The sequence below is a fragment of the Mustelus asterias genome, chromosome 12 (genome assembly GCF_964213995.1).
Source record: "Mustelus asterias chromosome 12, sMusAst1.hap1.1, whole genome shotgun sequence".
Classification (NCBI taxonomy): Eukaryota; Metazoa; Chordata; class Chondrichthyes; order Carcharhiniformes; family Triakidae; genus Mustelus; species Mustelus asterias.
The window spans coordinates 57,604,130-57,627,606 of NC_135812.1; the positions used below are offsets into that span (position 1 = coordinate 57,604,130).

Genomic DNA, 23,477 nt, shown 5'->3' on the forward strand with positions numbered 1-23,477 from the left:
AGATTCACATTTTAAAGCTAAATTACCCTTAAACATGTCTGACATGTTTTTCAAACTTCCCTTATCTGTCCAGAAGGTAATATGATCCAGACTGCCCAAACCTTCATTTACACTGTGCATTTACATAGAGTTGGACTTTTACAGCACAAAGAGGCCCTTCAGCCCATCATGTCTGTGCCGGCCATCAAACACCGAGCTATTCTAATCCCATTTTCCAGCACTTGGTCCATAGCCTTGTATGCTATGGTGTTTCAAGTGCTGACCTATATGCTCCTTAATGTTGTGAGGGTTCCCGCCTGTACTACCCTTTCAGGCACCAAGTTCCAGATTCCCACCACCCTGGGTGAAAAGTTTTTCTTCAAATCCTCTCTAAATCCCCTGCCCCTTACCTTAAATATATCCCCCCCTGATTATTGATCCCTCTAGTAAGGGGAAAAGTTCCTTCCTATCTATATCCCTCATAATTTTGTACACCTCCATCAGATCCCCCTTCAGTCATCTCTGCTCTAAGAAAAACAACCGCAGCCTAACCAGCCTCTCTTCATAGCTGAAATGCTGCTGCCCAGGCTACCATCCTGGTAAATCTCCCCTGCAACCTTTATGAGATGTGTTGGGTTCTCACAGTTATTTCTTCTTATGCACTACAACCTAATGTACTCCATTAATCTCATTAAAAACTAGTATCAAATTTGTAGGTTAGAATAATGGGTGAAACCTTCCATTGGCCAAATGTTTCTAAATGATCTAACTTTATTTAAGTTATCATATTGCTGCCTAACATCCAATTCTGGATGAGAAGGACAAATCCAATCAAATACTGAGAAGAGCAATGCAACTATTTTCAGTCCTGATTACAAACTTTGTGCCCCAGCTATCGACTCCCGCTCTCGTTGGCACCTAAGGCTGAACCAGTTTCATAACTTCAGTGTTACATATGACAGAGATGAGATTCCAATCACATATCCACACCATCACTAAGATCAGCTATTTTCAGGTCCGTAATACCACCTGTTTCTGCCCTTGATTGAATTCATCTGTTGATGAAACCTTTATTCACACCTTTAGACTTGCCTATTCCAATGCTTTCCTGGCTGGCCTCCCATATTCTACTCTCCATTAACTTGAGATTATACAAAATTCTGCTGCACGCCCATCCCATTACTTATGCCAAGAATCTTAATCGCTCAGCTCCTCTGTGTTATCTGACCGACATTGGAAAATTCTCAATGTTAGATTGTACTCTTGTTCTTAAATCTTTCCTTGACCTCACCTCTCCCCACCTCTGTAACCTCTTCCAAAAATTCTGGCCTATTAAAAATCCCTGATTTTAATTGCTCTACTGCTGGTAGTTGTACCTTCAGTTGCCAAGGTCCTAACTAACTCAATTCCAGTTAATCATCCATCAATTAAACAATTAAAAAATTAACCAATCTAATCCCGTTTGAGCATTCTTTTAATAATTTTCAATGCTCCAGAAGGTCTTCTAAATGCGAAAATGGTGTCACGGAATCTTTTACCTCCACCCAAAGGGGCAGACAGAGCCTTGATTTAACCAGGGCCGCATCCAAAAGACGTCAGCTGGGATTTTCTGGCAACAGCGGGTTCCCCAGCAAGAGCGGCAAAACCCCATTGTCTTCAGTGGTTCCAAAATATCCCGCTGCCAGCCAAAGCAGGCCACATCCGCTGCTAGGAAACCCACATGGTGGGGGGGCGGGGCGGGGTGGGGGGGGGGGGGGAAGAGTGTAGAACATCTCAGCTGGCATTTCCAACACACCCTCTGAAATGGGAGTGTTATGACTAGCTTTTGTGATCAAGTCTCTGGTGTGGGACTTGAACACAATGTTCTGAGCCAGAGAGAAGAGTATCATTATTGAGACACAGCTCATTATAGACCAAGATCAAACTGTGGATCTGGGGTCTTCAAGTTGCTTCATTTCATTTAAAAATTAAGCCACTGGGGAGCTACTTATAATGACTTTCTACCTCCCTGCTTGAGAATGTCCAGGTAAAATAACGTTAGTTTTGGATTTCGTGCACTCTGATTCCTTTGGGTGCTGTTACTGATGCAGTACTTACATTAACCATTGGAATATTGATGTCATTGGAAGCTGACAGGTTGTCAATGCGTTTCTTTATGTCGGCCTGAAGCTGAAACATAAAACGGGAAGATTTGGATTGGTAATATTATATTAGTCAGAGAACATCAACCTTTACTGATCTCAGGTTAAAAATTCCAAATCTCAGACTAACATGCAATATGAAAGAATCCTCTAACAGGGTAACCGGTGACAACTGCATCAACTTGACAAATCAGAAACTGAACTCAAACAATGAGGGAATCAGACACTGTGCCCTCTCTCCTGACCAAGGATATCTGCAGAATCAATCACTTTGTCAATCATGACATTATGCTTCTGGTTTCACAGTCAGTCCAGGTCCAGGAGTTGAATCTGCTGTTTCAATTGACACAGGTCCTGAGGAATATTTCCCATGGTCTCTCCTGTTAACCTGTTGTAACTCCAGTGGAAGAAATGACAGGAATGGCCATCTTTAACTGTTCACATCATTTCACTGCTGGTTCTGCCTATCTTCAACCGAAGCTACAGAGGAAGATTGGGAAGACCACACAGAAATTCAAGGTGTGGATGTTTAGTCATCATTCGCATTTTACTTTGTCACTGTTCAAATAGTAAAAAGTCTCACAACACCAGGTTAAAGTCCAGCAGGTTTATTTGGAATCACGAGCTTTTGGAGCGCTGCTCCTTCATCTGGTGGGGAAATTGATGAGTGAGCAGCGTTCCGAAAGCTCGTGATTCCAAATAAGCCTGGTGGACTTTAACCTGATGTTGTGAGACTTCTTACTGTGCCCACCCCAGTCCAATGCCAGCATATCCACATCATGACTGTTCAAATAAATAGAAAGTTTTGCTGTAATCCTTTCTGTGAGTGAGCCCTGTTTTTATGTACAAAAACATAGAAACTAGAAGCAAGAATAGGCCATTCAGCTCTTCAAGCCTACTCTGCCATTCATTTTGATCATAGCTGATTATTGAATTCAATATCCTGATCCCCCCACCAATATCCTTTGAATCTTTTGCCCCGAGAGCTATATCTAATTTCTTCTTGACAACATTCTGGCCTCAACTACATTCTGCGGTAGTGAATTCTACACATTCACCACTCTCTGGGTGAAGAAATTTCTCCTCAACTCAGTTCTAAAAGGTTTACCCCTTATCCTCAAACAATGACCCCCTAGTTCTGGACTCCCCCACCATTGGGAACATCTTTGCTGTATCTACCTTATCTAACCCTGTTAGAATTTTATAAGTTTCTATGAGATCCCTTCTCGCTCTTCTAAACCCATGAATATAATCCTAACTGACTTAGTCACTCCTCATATGACAGATCTGTCAACCTAGGAATCAGCCTCATAAACCTTCGCTGTACTCCCTCTATAGCAAGGACACCCTTCCTCAGATAAGGACACCAAAACTGCACACAATATTCCAGACATGCCATCACCAACAATTGCAGCAAAACGTCCCTATCCCTATACTCAAATGCTCTCGCTTTGATGGACAACATACCATTTTCCTTTACTGCCTGCTGTACCTGTGCACTTACTTATAGTGACTTACTAATGCACGAGGACACCAAGGTCGTGCTGAATATCCACCTCTCTCAATTTACAGCCATTCAAGTAATAATCTGTCTTCCTATTATTGCTACCAAAGTGGATAACCTCACGTTTTCCTCACTATACTGCATCTGCCTTGCAAATGCACGCACACTCTTGATTTGATTTATCTTGATTATTGTCACATGTATTAGCATACAGCAAAAAGTATGGTTTTTTGTGCACTATACAGACAGAGCATACTGTTCATAGAGAAGGAAACAAGAGAGTGCAGAATGTAATGTCACAGTCATTGTTAGGGTGTAGAGAAAGATCAACTTAATGCAAGGCAAGCCCATTCAAAAGCCTGATGGCAGGGAAGAAGTTGTTCTTGAGTCTATTAGTACGGTGACCTCAGACATGTATCTTTTTCATAGAACATAGAACAGTACAGCACAGAACAGGCCCTTCGGCCCACGATGTTGTGCCGAGCTTTATCTGAAACCAAGATCAAGCTATCCCACTCCCTATCATTCTGGTGTACTCCATGTGCCTATCCAATAACTGCTTAAATGATTCTAAAGTGTCTGACTCCACTATCACTGCAGGCAGTCCATTCCACACCCCAACCACTCTCTGCGTAAAGAACCTACCTCTGATATCCTTCCTATATCTCCCACCATGAACCCTATAGTTATGCTCCCTTGTAATAGCTCCATCCACTCGAGGAAATAGTCTTTGAACGTTCACTCTATCTATCCCCTTCATCATTTTATAAACCTCTATTAAGTCTCCCCTCAGCCTCCTCCGCTCCAGAGAGAACAGCCCTAGCTCCCTCAACCTTTCCTCATAAGACCTACCCTCCAAACCAGGCAGCATCCTGGTAAATCTCCTCTGCACTCTTTCCAGCGCTTCCACATCCTTCTTATAGTGAGGTGACCAGAACTGCACACAATATTCCAAATGTGGTCTCACCAAGGTCCTGTACAGTTGCAGCATAACCCCACGGCTCTTAAACTCCAACCCCCTGTTAATAAAATCTAACACACTATAGGCCTTCTTCACAGCTCTATCCACTTGAGTGGCAACCTTTAGAGATCTGTGGATATGGACCCCAAGATCTCTCTGTTCCTCCACAGTCTTCAGAACCCTACCTTTGACCCTGTAATCCACATTTAAATTAGTCCTACCAAAATGAATCACCTCACATTTATCAGGGTTAAACTCCATTTGCCACTTTTCAGCCCAGCTTTGCATCCTATCTATGTCTCTTTGCAGCCTACAACAGTCCTCCACCTCATCCACTACTCCACCAATCTTGGTGTCATCAGCAAATTTACTGATCCACCCTTCAGCCCCCTCCTCTAAGTCATTAATAAAAATCACAAAGAGCAGAGGACCAAGCACTGATCCCTGTGGCACTCTGCTAGCAACCTGCCTCCAGTCCGAAAATTTTCCATCCACCACCACCCTCTGTCTTCGATCAGACAGCCAGTTACCCATCCAATCGGCCAACTTTCCCTCTATCCCACACCTCCTCACTTTCATCATAAGCCGACCATGGGGGACCTTATCAAAGGCCTTACTGAAATCCATGTATATGACATCAACTGTCCTACCTTCATCAACACACTTAGTTACCTCCTCAAAATATTCTATCAAATTTGTGAGGCACGACTTGCCCTTCACAAATCCGTGCTGACTATCCCGGATTAATCCGCATCTTTCTAAATGGTCGTAAATCCCATCCCTAAGGACCTTTTCCATCAATTTACCAACTACCGAAGTAAGACTAACCGGTCTATAATTACCAGGGTCATTTCTATTCCCTTTCTTAAACAGAGGAACAACATTCGCCATTCTCCAGTCCTCTGGCACTATCCCCGTGGACAGCGAAGACCCAAAGATCAAAGCCAAAGGCTCTGCAATCTCATCCCTTGCCTCCCAAAGAATCCTAGGATATATTTCATCAGGCCCAGGGGACTTATCGACCTTCAGTTTATTCAAAACTGCCAGGACATCCTCCCTCCGAACATCTATTTCCTCCAGCCTATTAGCCTGTAACACCTTCTCTTCCTCAAAAACATGGCCCCTCTCCTTGGTGAACACTGAAGAAAAGTATTCATTCATCACCTCGCCTATCTCTACTGACTTCATACACAAGTTCCCACTACTGGCCCTGACCGGCCCTAACCTCACCCTGGTCATTCTTTTATTCCTCACATAAGAGTAAAAAGCCTTGGGGTTTTCCTTGATCCGACCCGCCAAGGACTTCTCATGTCCCCTCCTAAGCCCCTTTTTCAGCTCATTCCTTGCTAACTTGTAACCCTCAATCGAGCCATCTGAACCTTGTTTCCTCATCCCTACATAAGCTTCCCTCTTCCTTTTCACAAGACATTCCACCTCTTTCGTGAACCATGGTTCCCTCACTCGGCCATTTCCTCCCTGCCTGACAGGGACATACCTATCAAGGACACCCAGTATTTGTTCCTTGAAAAAGTTCCACTTTTCATTAGTTCCTTTCCCTGACAGTTTCTGTTCCCAACTTATGCCCCCTAATTCTTGCCTAATCGCATCATAATTACCTCTCCCCCAATTGTAAACCTTGCCCTGCCGTATGGCCCTATCCCTCTCCATTGCAATAACAAAAGACACCAAATTGTGGTCACTATCTCCAAAGTACTCTCCCCCAACCAAATCTAACACTTGGCCCGGTTCATTTCCCAGTACCAAATCCAATGTGGCCTCACCTCTTGTCGGCCTATCCACATATTGTGTCAGGAAACCCTCCTGCACACACTGCACAAAAACCTCCCGAGGGAAGAAGGTAGAAGAGAGAATGTCTGGGATGCGTGCGGTCCTTAATTATGCTGGCTGCTTTTCCGAGGCAGCGGGAAGTGTAGACAGAGTTAATGGATGGGAGGCTGGTTTGAGTGATGGATTGGACTACATTCACGACCTTTTGTAGTTTCTTGCAGTCTTGGGCAGAGCAGGAGCCATACCAACCTGTGATACCACCAGAAAGAATGCTTTCTATGTGGTGCACCTGGAAAAATTGGTGAGAGTCGTAGCTGACATGTCTAATTTCCTTAGTCTTCTGAGAAAGTAGAGGCATTGGTGGGCTTTCTTCACTATAATGTCAGCATGGGTGGACCAGGACAGGTTGTTGGTGATCTGGACACCTAAAAACTTGAAGCTATCGACCCTTTCTACTTTGTCCCCGTTGATGTAGACAGGGACATGTTCTTCTCTACGCTTTCTGAAGTCGATGACAATCTCCTTCGTTTTGTTGACATTGAGGGAAAGATTATTGTTGCCGCACCAATTCACCAGATTTTCTATCTCATTCCTGTACTCTATCTCATCATTGTTTGAGATCTATGATGATGTTGTCAGCAAACTTGAAAATCGAGTTGGAGGGGAATTTGGCCACACAGTCATAGGTGTAAAAGGACTATAGTAGGGGGCTGAGAACACAGCCTTGTGGGGCACCGGTGTTGAGGATGATCGTGGAGGCAGCATTGTTGCCTATCCTCCTCCCTCTGCGACTGGATCCTGAACCTCCTAACGCACAGACCACTCAGCCGGTTCAAATCTCGCTGAAGCATCTCTGCATCCTCCTCACAGCTCACCTTCCTACCCAACTTTATATCATCTGCACATTTGAAGATAATACCTTCATTTCCCTCTTCCAGATAATATATAATGTGAACATTACTGACATTAGTCTCACTGGTCTATCGTTCCCTGTTTTCTCTCTACCTCCCTTTTTGAATAGCGGACTTACATTAGCTACCCTCCAATCTGTAGGAACCAGTCCAGAGTACAAAGAATTTTGGAAAATAATCAAGATGGATCTACTATTTCCAGGGCCACTTCCTTTGTACTCTGGGATGAAGATTATCAGGACCTGTAGATTTATCCACCTTCAATCCCATCAATTTCCCCAAAACCATTTCTCTGCTAATTTCCTTCAGCTCCTCACTAAAACTTGTAGTTGAACTGCATGGGTAAAGAGGTCTCAGTTCAAATAATAAAGGAAATCTCTTCAGTCATCATGTTCCCTGATGAAATCTCTTTCAAATAATAACAGGACTTATTCCCCTAAACCATCATCAGAAAACTTGTGCTGGAAAAAGTAAGTGCTGAACGGTCATTGGTGGGGAACCTGACCTTACTTGGAAGCTCAACATTTATTGTCTAACTAGACTCACGAGAGAGCAAATCAGAGAACAGTCATGATAGGTTCTGGATTGCTATAAAAACCTAACTGGTTCAGCAATGACCTTCACAGAAGTGAAACGATCACCTCTAATTTATATGGCCTAGCCTATACTTAGCACCACACCATTACTAACTCTTCATGCTCTCCTGAAGTGGCATAGCAAGTTTCAGTTATACAAAGAATTGCTCATCTTGTCTGGGCTCTGAGAACAAATTAAATGAAAAGGGAACTTTACTTTTCCACTATGATACATACACACTCATTCAATGACTGTTCCCAATAAACTCAGACTCTAGTCATTGATGAGGAAGATGCAGCCATATGCTGTATGAGGAACAGCTCACTGGTGACTGTGACCATCCAAAACAATTGACAGCATACTGAACTACTGCCCTGAGATCTCCATCCATGATGGCATCTCAACCATTCACACTGCGTCAGCTGAATCTATTGTTAAGCTTGACATCTAACTATAACTGATTCTCCAGCCATACAAAATATATGGCTGGGATTTTCCCACCATGTCTTGGCAGGACCCATTGCAATGAGCCACCTAAAAGGGGGCAATCCGGACAGCTGGCAGGGCGGAAGAATCCCAGCAATATATTGTGTATAGCTGGGGAAGCAGTTATAAATTGATATGTATCTTAATAGTAATTACTTAATCCTAAGTGGATCATTAATTAACAATCAAGAAACCAAAATTTCAGTCTGGACAAGGTGCAAAGGACTCAAATAAAGGGCATAACCAGATTGTAACCGAATCCCAGACCCATTTGTTGTTTTCCAATTGGTGGATGAGGGTATGGGTGGTGTGGAGGTTTGGCATGGGTTAGGGTGAGGCAGTGGCACAATGGTATTGTCACTGGACTCGTAATTCAGAGACTCAGAGCAAGATCTGGAGACCAGGGTTTGAATCCCACCGCGGCAGATGATGAACTTTGAATTCAATTTTAAAAATCTGGAATTAAAAATCTGATGACCATGAAATCATTGTCAACTGCCAGAAAACCCATCTGATTCATGAATATCTTTTAGGGAATCCTTATCTGGGCTGGACTACTTGTGACTCAAATCCACAGCAATGTGGTTGACTGTAAAATGCCCTCGGAAATGGAGGGCAATAAGGGACAGGCAATAAATGCGATAAATACCAAAGATGTGCGGGTTAGGTTGATTGGCCATGCTAAAAATTGCCCCTTAGTGTCCGGAGATGAGTAGATTAGAGGGATTAGCAGGTAAAATATGTAGGGATATGGGGGTAGGGCCTGGATGGGATTGTGGTCGGTGCAGACTCAATGGGTCGAATGGCCTCTTTCTGCACTGTGGGGTTTCTATGAATCTATAAATGCTGGCCCAGCCAGCAACGCTCATGCCCTATAAAATGAATAAAAAAGATGTACTACCCACCGGCCTCCTACATTAAGTAGGCTTGCCAGGGAGTGTTCGGCCCTTTATTCTCCGCTGCCTCAGAAGGCAGTGAAGGCGGGGTCACTAAATATTTTTAAGGCAGAGCTAGATAGATTCTTGTTAGGCAAGGGAATCAAAAGTTCAAAGGTTATTGGGATAGATGTGAATGTGGAATTCTAAAAACAAACGGATCAGCCTTGATCTTATGGACTGGTGGAGCGGGCTCGAGGGGCTAAGTATTTCTGCTCTTATTTCTTAAGTTTGAAAAGGCTTCACGTTAACTCATGTCTCCAGAGGGCTGACATGAAAACTCAGATATTGCCAGGTAATTGATCCTGGGGGAAATCAGTTATCTTACTCTACTGCAATTCCAGCTCCCACTGGATCATACCATTCCCCGGAGCCACCTTCTTTTGGTCTGGGACTGGCTTTTAGTGCCCGTAGGGGTTCTGCCATGTGTGAGGTTTGGTTTTCCTGTTGACAAATAGGACTGAGCACTGCTAACCTGAATTCCCCAAATATGCAGATGAGCCCTGTCCCAGGATTTGGAACAGGATTAGAATAGGTGGCAGCTAGCAGTTGGGTACCTCACTCTGTTACTCACTGAGTGGAGAAGCAGATACCCCACGATTTAGGCGGCACAGTGGTTAGCACTGCTGCCTCACAGCGCCAGCGACCCGGGTTCAATTCCGGCCTTGGATGACTGTGTGTGGAGTTTGCACATTCTCCCCATATTTATGTGGGTCTCCTCCGAGTGCTCTGGTTTCCTCCCACATTCCAAAGATATGCAGGTTAGGGGTAAATGCGTGGGGTTGCGGAGATAGGGTGGGGGGTGTGAGCCTGGGTAAGATGCACTGTCAGACAGTCAGTGCATATTTGATGAGCTCAATGGCCTCCTTCTGCACTGCAGGAATCTATTTCCCTCTAATGTGAACATTCAGGTTACAGTGAAGTGTTTTCTGTACCTTTTGTGCAAGGGATTGGATCACACCCTCGATCTTCCTGTTAATGGAGATGTTGATTGTTTCTAGTTGGGTGAGCAGAGTGTTTTGGATCTGGTCCACTGAAATCATGTTGGCTGTGTCTTCCTTCAGGCCTTGCCAGTCTAGGTCTGTTGGCAGTTTGGAAATAACCTGCCGCAGTTGCCTCATATTATTGAGAACGACACATAGTTGTAGCGACCTCACTCCATTTGCTGACTAGAAATGAGAGAATGGTGAATACATGTCACTGGATAGATTTCTTTAGCCTCCATTACCATTTGTAATTTCAACTGAGAACTATAGTAATTGACCAAGACCTACCAAGATTGAAAGGAATAAAGATGAGCCATTTTGTTTGATATTACCCAACCCATCCAGCCAAACCCCACATTCAGTAAGAACTGAGTGAGGCTGGGAATTCCAGAGCTGATTTTCCTGTGTCACACACCAAGCTGACTTGGACATATCCTTGCTCCTTCCTCATCGCTAAGATAATATCCTGGAATTCCCAATATTACATCATCACAAGGAGAAAGCCCAACAGCAAGCTCTCAGGGCAGGTAGGAAAATGGGGAATAAGAGTCAATCTTGGCAGTCATCTCCAGATCTGAGAATAAATATTATTTTGAATGATTTGCCTCTATCACAAACTACTGGGACTGTTCATTAATGTTCTTCTGTTTGTGGGAATCCTCAATAAAGTGCAGATTAGTGTGACAATACTGTGCCTTTAAGAAACATATTTGTGTCATGTTCCTTGTGCAGGTTTTTTTTAGCAGTCAGTACTATTTATTGGTGCTGCTTTGTCTGTAGCCGGCCGATGCCGTTGTCACTTCAAATGCATAATTGATCTCAATTGCTGAAATGTTTGTTTTAATCCGGGCTCATGCGGTTTTGTTATTTTAGTGTTTTCCCCTGGGGTTTTTCAGAGTAGGGCTTGATTAGCTCGATTGACAGGAAAAATCTTGTGACTAGGCATGCACAGAGAAATCAAGTCAGTTGCTGCTTGGGATCTATAGAGAGAGGTTGCTTTCTCTGTGTCTCTTTCTCTCTATGAATTTGAGACTGAAATCTGCCAGGAAATAAGTCCCTTTCTCTGGAGGCTGCTGAATGGGAGTGAGAAGCCAGGTGTCTTTCTGTATCTGTCCAGAGGAGTTATAAGACTGGGCATTCAGCATCCATGTGAGCCTATAAGCTTTTTTGTGTTAACTTAGTCTGAAGAGGGATTTATGTCTGTGGGGTTATTGCTTACATTGGAACTATACAGATAGCTTTCAGTTAAGAATTATACCTTGTCATGTTAAGTATTTAAATTCATAAAAGTTAAGCTAATTTTTTTTGTTATATTTTAACTGTGTTGTTAAATAAATTTTGTTTTAATATAAGTTTCCGAATAGGTCAATCGAATCATACCTGGAGTGAAACACCTAATGCTCACCCCAATGCCAAAATCTAAAAAGTTGGGGTCTAAGCTAACTTCATAATATACCTTGGAGTTTTTGATCTGGTCCCCAACATTAGTGTCTACTAATGTCAGCAAGAGGTTTTAAGGAGATGCAAATGTTTTGAATCCTCTAATGACATGTTTAACCAGGTGCAGATCCAGATGAGTTACAGTCAACACTCACATCACTTGACTTTACTCCAATGTCCTTGAATGACAGTTCTTCTGCCCTCTCTTCGATTAGTCGACAGTACATTAATGCAATCTTGCCCATGTCCTGGAACATAAAGCATCCAGTAGTATGGCAACTCTACAGATACGAGCTAGTCAAACAGAACAGGTAGAGCTTCCTTTATCAGAGTGACAGCTAACACTGTTTCAGTGATCAGATTAGCTCCACAAACTGGTGAGTTCTCACTTTCTTTCACTGATACTCAGTATGTTTAAAGACATTTAATTATCTATAAGTTGAAGCACCTACCCTATACTGAGTGATGACACAGGAGAGAGGGTGTAACTAAATTCTACCTCATCGATGCTACATAAATTACTGTTTTTATTTTTATCAATTTTTTTCCCCTCTCGGATTTGTTCAAATCTTGTGGCTTCAGAATTCACAGGGAACGGTTTGGCAGGGATTGCAACTTGGTGTAAGCACCAATTATATAACCCTCCTGCTATTGCCCCAAGCTACTTTACTCTAAATGGCACCAAAACCACTAGAGGTGTATCTGAGCCACCTCACTATCAGGAAGGCATGTACTTTGGTGGAAATGAGATCTGGGGTGGTGGCTATTAGCAACTACCAAGTGCCCCCGAGAAAATAAATTTGTAGCTCCCTCACCCCTCTTTGTAATGGAGTCAATAATACAAAGTTTCTTGGACGTTTTAACTCTTCAGCAGCCTCAAACTGGACTCTTTGGGAACTTGCTACTCCCTTGGAGGTGCTCAGTACCTCTGCTTTCACCAGACATAGCACAGCCAAGGATGTACCAGGCCCCTTTAAATTACAACTCCTATCCTCCCACTACACCCACTTTGCTGCTTTCCTGCCATTCACACCCTCTCTGGGCACCTTTGTTTCTTTATTTGTCCCATTACTATTCCCTTTGGCTTTGCACCATGAAACCTTTTGCCATTTAATCTAACCTCTCCTTCACTCAATCACAGACCTTTCCTTTTGTTTTCTTTCCACCCTTCCCCATTCACTTGCTCAAATTATGAGCACAGACCTGAAATGTTGAGCTGACACTCCAACACCCCCTTGCCCCTGTTGCCAACCCTCTGTAAAAGTTGGGAGCGAGCCTGCCTGCCTCTGCTTGGCCAGCTCATGCCAAAGCCATTTAGCACTCAGCAGGCTATTAATTGGCTTGATATGAGCCGTTTGTCCCCACTGGGGAGGGGTCCTGCCTCAGAGTTGCTGACCAATTAAATGGCTGGGAAGCTCTCTTGTTCTTGAAGCTTCACCAGTGTGATGGCCACCGCTGGGACTGCAGGAAGTTTTCAAAGGGGAAATGTAGCATTGGAGCTGGGGTAACGTAGGGGCGGGCCCCAGTGAGGGGTATGGGGGCTAGGATCATTTGAGAAATGGCGGAAGGGAAGGGCCTTTGTTGGGCACAGAGGTCAGAGAGGAGGCCATTGTTTTACCTGACATCCTGGGCACTTGATGTTGACCTCCTGTCGCTTAATGGTGGTGAGCGGAGGCCCTTCAATGACTATTAATTGCTCAATTTTATGGCCTCTCCCCTATCTTGCCCTCAGAGGGATGGTAACAGTCCAGCTGTAATTCCATTTCTCTCTCCACAGTATTGCCAGACCAGTTGGAGTGGGTGGAGCCTTTGCCTCCAGGAGACAATACAGAATATTGATTGAGAGAACAGGAGCCAGCATGTTCAGCAGTTACTCCAGTTTTCAGCCATTCTGGCAGCAGGGAGTAAACTCGAACTGTGTGGATTGTCAGCCCCTTCACATCACTATTATTGGCAATGATAATATATGACATATGTCTAACTGCTGTTACACCCATAGATGTGGTACAATGCACACTGTGTAGTGTACAGACTGAGTGTACGTCAGCGGTACAACTCTTAAACCAAACTCCGAGCCCTGATTTTTACATTGTCAGTATCTTGTCTGTGCTCACTTCTGACACTGGTACACTCAACCTAGTCAGCTGGAGAGGTCAGGCCCTGCCAAAGTCTATAGGATAGAAAGGCAAAAGAAAATTTGCAGATATGATCTAACACAGTGGTTCCCAAAGGGTGCGGCGCGCCACACTGGTGCGGCGAGAGAGGATGGCAAGTGTGACGGGAAGATTCAAGGACAATCAAAGAAACATTTAAACATGGTTTAAACAAGCATTGTTTTATACTTTCTGGATGTCCCATGATCATATTGTAAAGTAGTTGTGTTTGCTAGGAGTTGTTTTAAAAAAAATGTATTTATCAATAAAAAATTCGGTGTGGCGCGAGCAAATGTTTATTCCAAAAGTGCGGCCCAGTGAAAAACGTTTGGGAACCACTGATCTAACATAACAACTTGCTTATCATTTTATACTCTTTAGCTGTCCTCCCACCTCACCTGGTCCTCTGAGGCAACCCTGACACTTGGGTTTCCTGGGTACCGGTTGAATTTGGGATCCTGCATGTCTACTGGATGGGAAATTGCATATGGAGCTAAGCCACACCCATAACCAGTGAAACTGTAGACCCTGGGAAGGATATTGCAGAACCCACAAACTACTCCAAAAGTTAACGTGAGGAATAATTGGGGTCTAAGGTTCAGTGGTCTCAGAGTGTCAACAGTAAGATCTTTCTAATGGATAGAGGGATTAACAGAGGAAACCTTGTATTGGAAAACCCAACAATGACAATAATGTGTGTATAACTTCATTACAGTGTTAATGTAAGCCTACTTGTGACACTAATAAATAAACTTAAACTTAATGACCTTTATCGTCAGCTTCAGAACGACTCGGACTCACCTCAGTTAACTTGACCATGATGACAAAAGCTTCCTCAGGTTCTGGCCAGCTCAGCTCTGTCCAAGTCTGTTTGATCTTGGTGAAGCAGGTTGCAATATCTACAGCAGAGGTACTATGTTTAGTCTTTTCCCCCATTGATTCCAGCTGTAGAAACAGTACTGAGAGTTAACATTCAAACAGAATGTATCTATAAGAAATGTACTTCTGTTTAATGTCACTGTAATACTGCCTCACAGCAAAGTGTGTGACAAACATCTGGAAATATTAGCAAACTGATGGCCACGTCTGGAGACCAAGAAAATGTGTAACATCACGGAGTATTTACACACACAGGAAAAACCCATTCTTTAATTAAGAATTAAGTACAGTACTTTGAGCACAAGCTCGGACACTGGGTGTGAGGAGAGTGATGAGACTGAACAAAGTCCATAAATTTCAGAAAGAAAAGCTCTGTCTTGCTTTTGGCATCACTCACCAACTTGGATTCTATTAACATTCTGTCACCACCCGCGTATTGAAGGAGCATTGGGGGTTTATGGCCAGTATCTTTGCAATTTCCACAATTACTACCTTCAGCATCCTTGGATACAGCCCTTACAGTCCTTGTGATTTATCAACTTTAAGTACAGCCAATCTTTCTAAAAGCACAGCCAAAATTCTCTCAAAACAATTCTAGGGCCCCAAATCACGTGAAAATGGGAGTAACTCCCGCTGTTTTTTTCAGTGTGATTTTCAGATTGAATCTCTGTGGATCACAGAGAGCCCTAATGGGATTTCCACTGAAAATCAGGGGGTGGGACCTATTCTTGCTGGAGAGGCCGGCAGCATAGCGCTGAGCGGGACACTGCACATGCGCCGATCTGTCAGCGCCGAGATTGGCGCATGCGCAGTAGCCCCACACACGGCTGGCCTCCCGATCACTGGCGAGCCCTACGATCCCCTCCCCCCCCCCCCCATTGCTGCCCTCGCAGAGCCCCACACCCCCCCATTGCTCGCTTCCCGAACCTCTCCGGGCAAACCCCAATGTCCCCCCCACCCAGCAACCCCAACCCCACCCCTCCCCCATCCTGGATGACCAGCCCCGATCCTCCCTCCCTCTGCCACTGATCCTCTGGCAGAGTGGCAGCTGGAACCCCCCCCCTCCCCGAACCCCAAAGACTGTCCCCCAGTAGGCTCTGCACCCGCCCCCTTGGCACTGCCTGGTGCACAGTGCCAAGGTGCCCCCCTACTTACCCCTGACCTCCTGAGGGAGCAATAACAAATTTTCACTCCAGTGGATCGGCCTGCCTGTTCCCTGTTAGTGGGGAGCTGTTGTAAACCCCACTGGAGTGAACCACTCTTGGCGGTGGGGAAGGGGTGGGCAGGTGGGGTGTGTGTGAGTGAGAGAGAGAGAGATGTTAGCGGGCCCAGCGACTTCAGTCCCGGGCCCGCTAATGCGATTGAAATGCTGATTTCCATACTGTAACCAGCTCTGCACCGATTTCCGACACGGAGCTGATTACTCTGGAAATCGGCTGGCAGATGCGCAGCGGCCCGGGTGCCCAGTGGGAAGCCTGCAAAAAAGCCTCCGCTGATGTCTCGGCCCACTGCGCTGCTCTGGGAGAATCGCCCCCCACACCTTTAACAATTTTTAACTCATCCAGCATCTCAATTACTTCCTCTGGCACTATCCTCACATTGAGAATACCCTCCATCGTGTTGGGTGGCACTATCACTGTGCTAATTGGGATAGATTCGAGCAGATCTAGCAACTCAATACTAGGCATCCATGAGGCACTCTGGGTCATCAACAGCAGCGGAATTGTACTCAACCACAATCTGTGACCTCATGGCCTGGCATATACCCACTCTACCATTACCACAAAGCCAGGGGATCAACCCGAGTTCAATGAAGATGTCTAGGTTACGGGAGGATTAGCAACAGTAAATGTGTGGAGTTATGGGGATAGAGCAGGGGAAAGGGCCTCTGCATACTCTGTCAGAGAGTTGGTACAGACTTGAATGGCCTCCTTCTGCACTATGGGGATTCTATGTTTAGTGCAAAAGATGAGGCTGAAGTATTTGTAACCATCTTCAGCCAGAAATGCCAAGTGGATGATCCATCTGGAGGCCTCCTCTGGAGGTGTCCAGCATCACAGATATCAGTCTTCAGCTAATTTGATTCACTCCACATGATATCAAGAAACGGCTGATGGCGCTGGATGCTGCAAAGGCAATGGGCCCTGACAATATTCCAGTAATAGTATTGAAAACTTGTGCTCCAGAACTTGTTGCACCCCTATCCAAACTGTTCCAGTGCAGCTACAACACTGGCATCTACCTGAGAGAGTGGAAAATTGCCCAGGTATATCCTGTATACAAGAATATCGTGTATACAAATCTAACCTGGCCAATTACTACCCCATCAGTCTATGCTTAATCATCAGTAAAGTCATGGAATGTGACATCAACAGTGCTTGCAGGCGTTATTTGCTTAGCAATAACTGACACTCAGTTTGGGTTCCGCCAGGGTCAGTCAGCCCTGACCTCATTACAACCTTGGTTCAAACGTGGACAAAAGAGCTGAACTCGAGGTGAGGTGACATCATGGCAGCATTTGACTGAGTGTGGCATCAAGGAGCCCGAGTAAAACTGGAGTCAGTAGGAATCGTTTGGGGGTGGGGGGGGGGGGGGGGGGGGGTGAGGTGCCTGAAGATTGGAGGGTGGCAAATGTTGTGCCTTTGTTTAAAAAGGGCTGCAGGGAAAAGCCTGGGAACTACAAGCCAGCGAACCTCACATCTGTGGTGGGTAAGTTGTTGGAAGGTATTTTGAGAGACAGGATCTACAGGCATTTAGAGACGCAAGGACTGATTAGGGACAGTCAGCATGGCTTTGAGAGTGGAAAATCATGTCTCACAAATTTGATTGAGTTTTTTGAAGGGGTAACCAAGAAGGTAGATGAGGGCAGTGCAGTTGATGTTGTCTACATGGACTTTAGCAAGGCCTTTGACAAGGTACCGCATGGTAGGTTGTTGCATAAGGTTAAATCTCACAGGATCCAGGGTGAGGTATCTAAATTGATACAAAATTGGCTTCTTGACAGAATGTGGAGATGCCGGCGTAGGACTGGGGTAAACACAGTAAGAAATTCTTGACAGAAGTTCTTCACAGTAAGTTCTTGACAGAAGCCAGAGGGTGGTTGTAGCGGGTTGTTTTTCAAACTGGAGGCCTGTGACCAGCGGTGTGCCTCAGGGATCAGTGCTAGGTCCACTGTTATTTTTTTTTTCATATTTAGCACGTTACCTCTGCTATCATATCACAGAATCCCTACAGTGCAGAAGGAGGCCATTCGGCCCATCGAGTCTGCACTGACCAATCCCACCCAGACCCTATTCGCATAACCCCACACATATTTACCCTGCTAATCCCCTGACACTGAGCATCAATTTAGCATGGCCAATCAACCTAACCCGCACATCTTTGGACTGTGGGAGGAAACTGGAGCACCCAGAAGAAACCCACGCAGACACGGGGAGAACGTGCGCACTCCACAGAGTCACCCGAGGCCGGAATCGAACCCGGGTCCCTGGCGCTGTGAGGCAGCAGTACCAACCACTGTGCCACCAACCTTGGTCATACTTTTAAACACATTCACGCACTGAAGCAGCATTTTGATTAAATGGACAGCCCAGTTCAGTGCATATTTTGAGTAATGCTTTTAAACAGGTATTGCTAAATCAATTTATTACAGTTGGGAATAAAAATAATTTCCTAGGATAAATATTAATTCTGATTTTTATTTAAAATTAAAAACCGTAATCAACTGGAGGTGACTGCAATCTGGAACTTACTGGAAATGCAACTTGCAAACTAGCCAGGCAGAGTCAGATGATTTTTCACTATGTATTTCAGTAAATTGAAAATCAATCAGTGTGCCTCCAGTTTTCCAAAAATGCATTCTCAAGAGCCCCTGAATTGCAGAACCTACCCCACCCTTTATATATTCATTAATAAACCCGTCAAAATTTTCACTGCTCCAAAGTGAATTACTTCAGGGTAGTAATGCACTGCTGATAGCAAAATAATAGCCCCACATGAAATAAAGTACTCTAAAAAAAAACCACAACATGCCAGGGCCCTTCCTTCCCAAGTTTAATTCTAATCCTGAAGTTCAGAAGACAGTTAAACAATAAAGCTGCATCCTTTGTGATTTGTTCGCCTGAAAATGAGTTTAGCATCAAGTATCTGTTAAAACTTTGGGATAGTAATGCTTAATATTCATACAACATCTTAATACAAACACTGCTTCCACTTGTAATTCTTTGCCCTAACTCCTGCACGCCATTTTGAGATGGCAAAGGTTACTCAACCATAGAATCCCCAATTTCATTCGCCCTGTTCTAAAGTGATTGGATCAGATAAAGAACTATAAGAAGTTAGAACACTCATGTGCATTAATTGTGACAATATTAACAGTCTGGCAGAACAGGCAAAAATTAAGCAGTGTCAATCCCAGCAGCAATTCCTGTGATGAGCCAAAGTCAAGAAAATGAGCAATTTTAATCAAGTTCATGACCTTAACCCACACATTTAAAACATTTTTTAAAAATTGTAACAATAAGAAATACATGACTTTCCTTAAGATTTTGTTCTTGACTATCATGTTTCTGCTCCATGTTTCCTTTTAAAGAACATACCACACGCTCCAAGATAACAAAGCATTCTGAAACACAATCAACTGACTCCACCAAAACCCTTCATTATTGTGCTTTAGTCTTTACAATCTGTAGTCTCTCTTTCAAGATGTGGGTTATTGGATTTTTCAATAATCATTGTTTAGTGCTATTTTTCTTACTGGTGCAAACCAATCTAGTAAGTTTAGTGACAGATGTTCACAATTTAAAATTATTCTTGCCAACTTCAACATTCAAATCTACTCCACACATATTTTCTAAACTTCTCACTTATATTCTTTCAGTCAGTGGAATCCTTTTACTTTTCAGCTGAATAGCAATCCCTTCCAAAAACTCACGCTTAATGAAAAAACAGCGTGCATTCTTCATTTTCCTTTAAGTTTGGAGTGGTAACATCCTTTTTGACCCTCATGCTCTGTATATAAAAGTTTATTATCTTCCCATCAAGTTTGTACTGATGTGCGATGTTCTCGTACGGTTTGGGATCCAAATCTAGAATAGAGACAGAATATACCAAGCAAGCCCTTGACGTCTGAATTATGGTACTTGGTTCAGGCCGTTCTTCCAGAGGACTTCCATTTATATTAATGATTTGGATGAGAATATAGGAGGCATGGTTAGTAAGTTTGCAGATGACACTGGCATAGTGGACAGTGAAGAAAGTTATCTCCGATTACAACAGGATCTTGATCAATTGGGCCAGTGGGCTGACGGATGGCAGATGGAGTTTAATTTAGATAAATGCGAGGTGATGCATTTTGGTAGATTGAACCAGGGCAGGACTTACTAAGTTAACGGTAAGGCATTGGGGAGAGTTACAGAACAAAGAGATCTAGGGGGGGTACATGTTTATAGCTCCTTGAAAATGGAGTCACAGGTCGACAGAGTGGTGAAGAAGGCATTCAGCATGCTTGATTTCATTGGTCAGAACATTGAATACAGGAGTTGGGACGTCTTGTTGAAGTTCTACAACACATTGGTAAGGCCACACCTGGAATACTCTGTACAGTTCTGGTCACCCTATTATAGAAAGGATATTATTAAACTAGAAAGAGTGCAGAAAAGATTTACTAGGATGCGACAGGGACTTGATGGTTTGAGTTATAAGGAGAGGCTGGATAGACTGGAACTTTTTTCTCTGGCGTGTAGAAGACTGAAGGGTGATCTTATAGAGGTCTATAAAATAATGAGGGGCATAGATCAGCTAGATAGTCAATATCTCTTCCCAAAGGTAGGGGAGTCTAAAAGAGGGCATGGGTTTAACGTGAGAGGGGAAAGATACAAAAGTGTCCAGAGGGGCAATTTTTTCACACAGAGGGAGGTGAGTGTCTGGAACAAGCTGCCAGAGGTAGTAGTAGAGGTGGGTACAATTTTGTCTTTTAAAAAGCATTTAGACAGTTGCATGGGTAAGATGGGTATAGCAGGATATAGGCCAAATGCGGGCAATTGGGATTAGCTTTGGGGTTTCAAAAAAAAGGGCGGTATGGACAAGTTTGGCCAAAGGGCCTGTTTCCATGCTGTAAACCTCTCTGACTCTATGATTCTATGACATTCACCGTGAAAGTCCTACCTTGATTTGACTTTTCAAAATGCAACATCTCACACTTATCTGTACTGAACTCCATTTGCCATTTTTCGGCCCATTTCCCCAGCTGATCAAGATCCTGCTGCAATTTTTGATAACCTTCTTCACTGTCTACAATTCCACCTATTTTAGTGTCAGCTACTCTGTTGTAGATTTTATGCGTATAATGCCATATGTGAGTGCCCACAAGGACATTCCCATACCAATCTCGCACAAACACAGCCAGTCAGCAAGCAGAGCAGACTACCTTCCCATTTATGTTACAGTTCTCGAAGCTGAAGGCCCACTGGCCCAGTCAGTCCCCAATTTCTTGGCTATTCTCCTGCAGTAAACAACAGAGTGATGCTAACTAAGGTCCAGACAGGAACGCATCCATAGAAAATAACCATCTTATTTACTTTAGGGTTGTAGTACCTGGTCTTTCTTCACAGCCCGTTGAACCATCTCCACCGAATTGTTGTACACCATCTGTAACCACTTGGGTAAAGGTTCCCTGAACCATTTGTGGAACTCATGCAATGGCAGAGGACTGTCACTGAATAAAACACAGGGAGTCAAGCTTCAAACTGGTGTTGACACACAGCAGGCTGAAACACAGAACCAGGGAATCTAGTCCCTAATTGACAGATTTTAGCAGGTTCATGGTGGCCGAGATGACGGTGGCAGTTCAGGGACTATTGTCCATGTTGCAAATACTGCTTCAGAGAAGCTGAGTTTTTCTATTATTCATTCTTGGGATGTGGATGTGACTGATAATTTATTTATTTCATTCTGGTTGCCCTGGTTACAATTCTGTCTTGCTGAGCACAGACTGTCACTGAGGGAATGGTCCCTTCAAAACACTGAAATGGGAAGATATGTTGCTGATCGTCTCATTCTAGAGGTGGTGGAAATGATGGAGGATTATCCGTCGAACATGGAGATTGGTGTTGTGGACAAGAGGAACCCTATCATAACTCTGGGAGGTTTAGGAGGGGGGGGGTGCTGGGCTGGGGAAGGGGTGAGAGTGGGAAATGGGATGGACACAGTTAAAGGCTCTGTCAACCACATTGGATGGAAACCAAAAGAGAAAATGCTGGAAAATCTCAGCAGGTCTGGCAGCATCTGTAAGGAGAGAAAAGAGCTGTTTCGAGTCCAGAAGACCCTTTGTCAAAGCATTTACCAGCATTTTCTCTTTTGGTTTCAGATTCCAGCATCCACAGAATTTGCTTTGATAATTGGATGGAAATCCTTGGTTGAGGAAACAGGAAGACACATTGGAAGACTGGTACAGAGGGTGGAATCGTCAGAACAAACGTGATGGTGATGGAGAAGCTGGCAGGGTTTCTGCCACCTTCGGCATGATACCACCTTTTCCCACAGCACATTCCCACCTCAACCACGGGACATGCAACATGTTCCATCCCATCATCTAAGGCCCCAAACTGTCCTTCCAGGTTATTCGTGAATTACTTGTATTTCTTTCCATGTAGTATATTGTATTCGCTGCTCACTCTGTGCTCTGCTCTACACTGGGGCCACCAAACACAGATTGGGTCACCACTTTGTGATCTGCAAGCGTAACTCCGAACTTGCACTGATTTGTCATTTTAATTCTCCATTTCGCTTCCACTCAGACCTCGTCCTCCTAAACTATTCCAATGAAACCCAAGCGATGGTGCATCATCTTTTAATTAAGCCATCTGAACTCAACATGGAGTTCAACAATTTCAGATCATAACCTATGCCCCTATCTTTTTCTTCACAGCAGCTGTTGGTAATGATTATTCTACCGCTATTTACACCTCCTCTTCCCATCTTTCATTTCTTTTCTTATCCTGTTACCATCTCCTTTTGCCTCGCACCATCATCCCTTTTGTCATTCAATCTCTCCTGCTTTGCACCCTATCACAGACCACTCCTATCCTTGTACCTGCTTAAAATCTGTTATCTTAACAACTTCACAGTGACTTTTACCAATACCAGCAAATTATTTCCAAACATTATGGTGGAATTTGCATTAGTGTTCTGTGGATTACTTGTCCAGTAACAAAACTATTACACACTGTAAATAAGTGTACAATAATATATTTGGGTTGGTTAGTTCAGTTGGCTGGACGGCTGGTTAGTGGTGCAGAGCGACGCCAGCAGTGGAGGTTCAATTCCTGCACCGGCTAAGGTTATTCATGAATCTTGCCCCTCGCCTGTGGTGTGGTGACCCTCAGGTTAAATCACCATCAGACAGTGTCATCTGTGGTCATCTGGGACTATGCCTTTTTAATATATTTGAGTGGGGTACCTGTCCATCAACTGCATTCTGAATAAACACAGCATGCATTGCAGCTATATACTTAGAATAAAGTAAAATAAATAAAGTTTATTTATTAGTCACAAGTAAGGCTTACATTAACACTGCAATGAAGTTACTTTGAAAATCCCCTAGTCGCCACACTCTGGCGCCTGTTCAGGTCAATGCACCTAACCAGCATGTCTTTCAAACTGTGGGAGAAAACCGGAGTACCTGGAGGAAACTGATGCAGACACAGGGAAAACGTGCAAACTCCACTCAGACAATGACC

At 44.0% G+C, this 23,477-nt stretch overlaps 1 protein-coding gene across 2 annotated transcripts in view; it reads right to left on the bottom strand.

Moving 5' to 3' along the window:
- Positions 1-23,477, bottom strand: part of unc13d (unc-13 homolog D (C. elegans)) — a 148,216-nt gene that overhangs the window by 32,833 nt on the left and 91,906 nt on the right. For both annotated transcript variants that reach the window (XM_078225269.1, XM_078225270.1), the window contains 5 exons: positions 21,334-21,454; positions 14,662-14,805; positions 11,863-11,955; positions 10,217-10,450; positions 2,077-2,148 (listed from right to left, as the gene is read on the bottom strand). In XM_078225269.1, the coding sequence (XP_078081395.1) occupies positions 2,077-2,148; positions 10,217-10,450; positions 11,863-11,955; positions 14,662-14,805; positions 21,334-21,454 (664 nt within the window). The remainder of the gene's footprint in view (positions 1-2,076; positions 2,149-10,216; positions 10,451-11,862; positions 11,956-14,661; positions 14,806-21,333; positions 21,455-23,477) is intronic.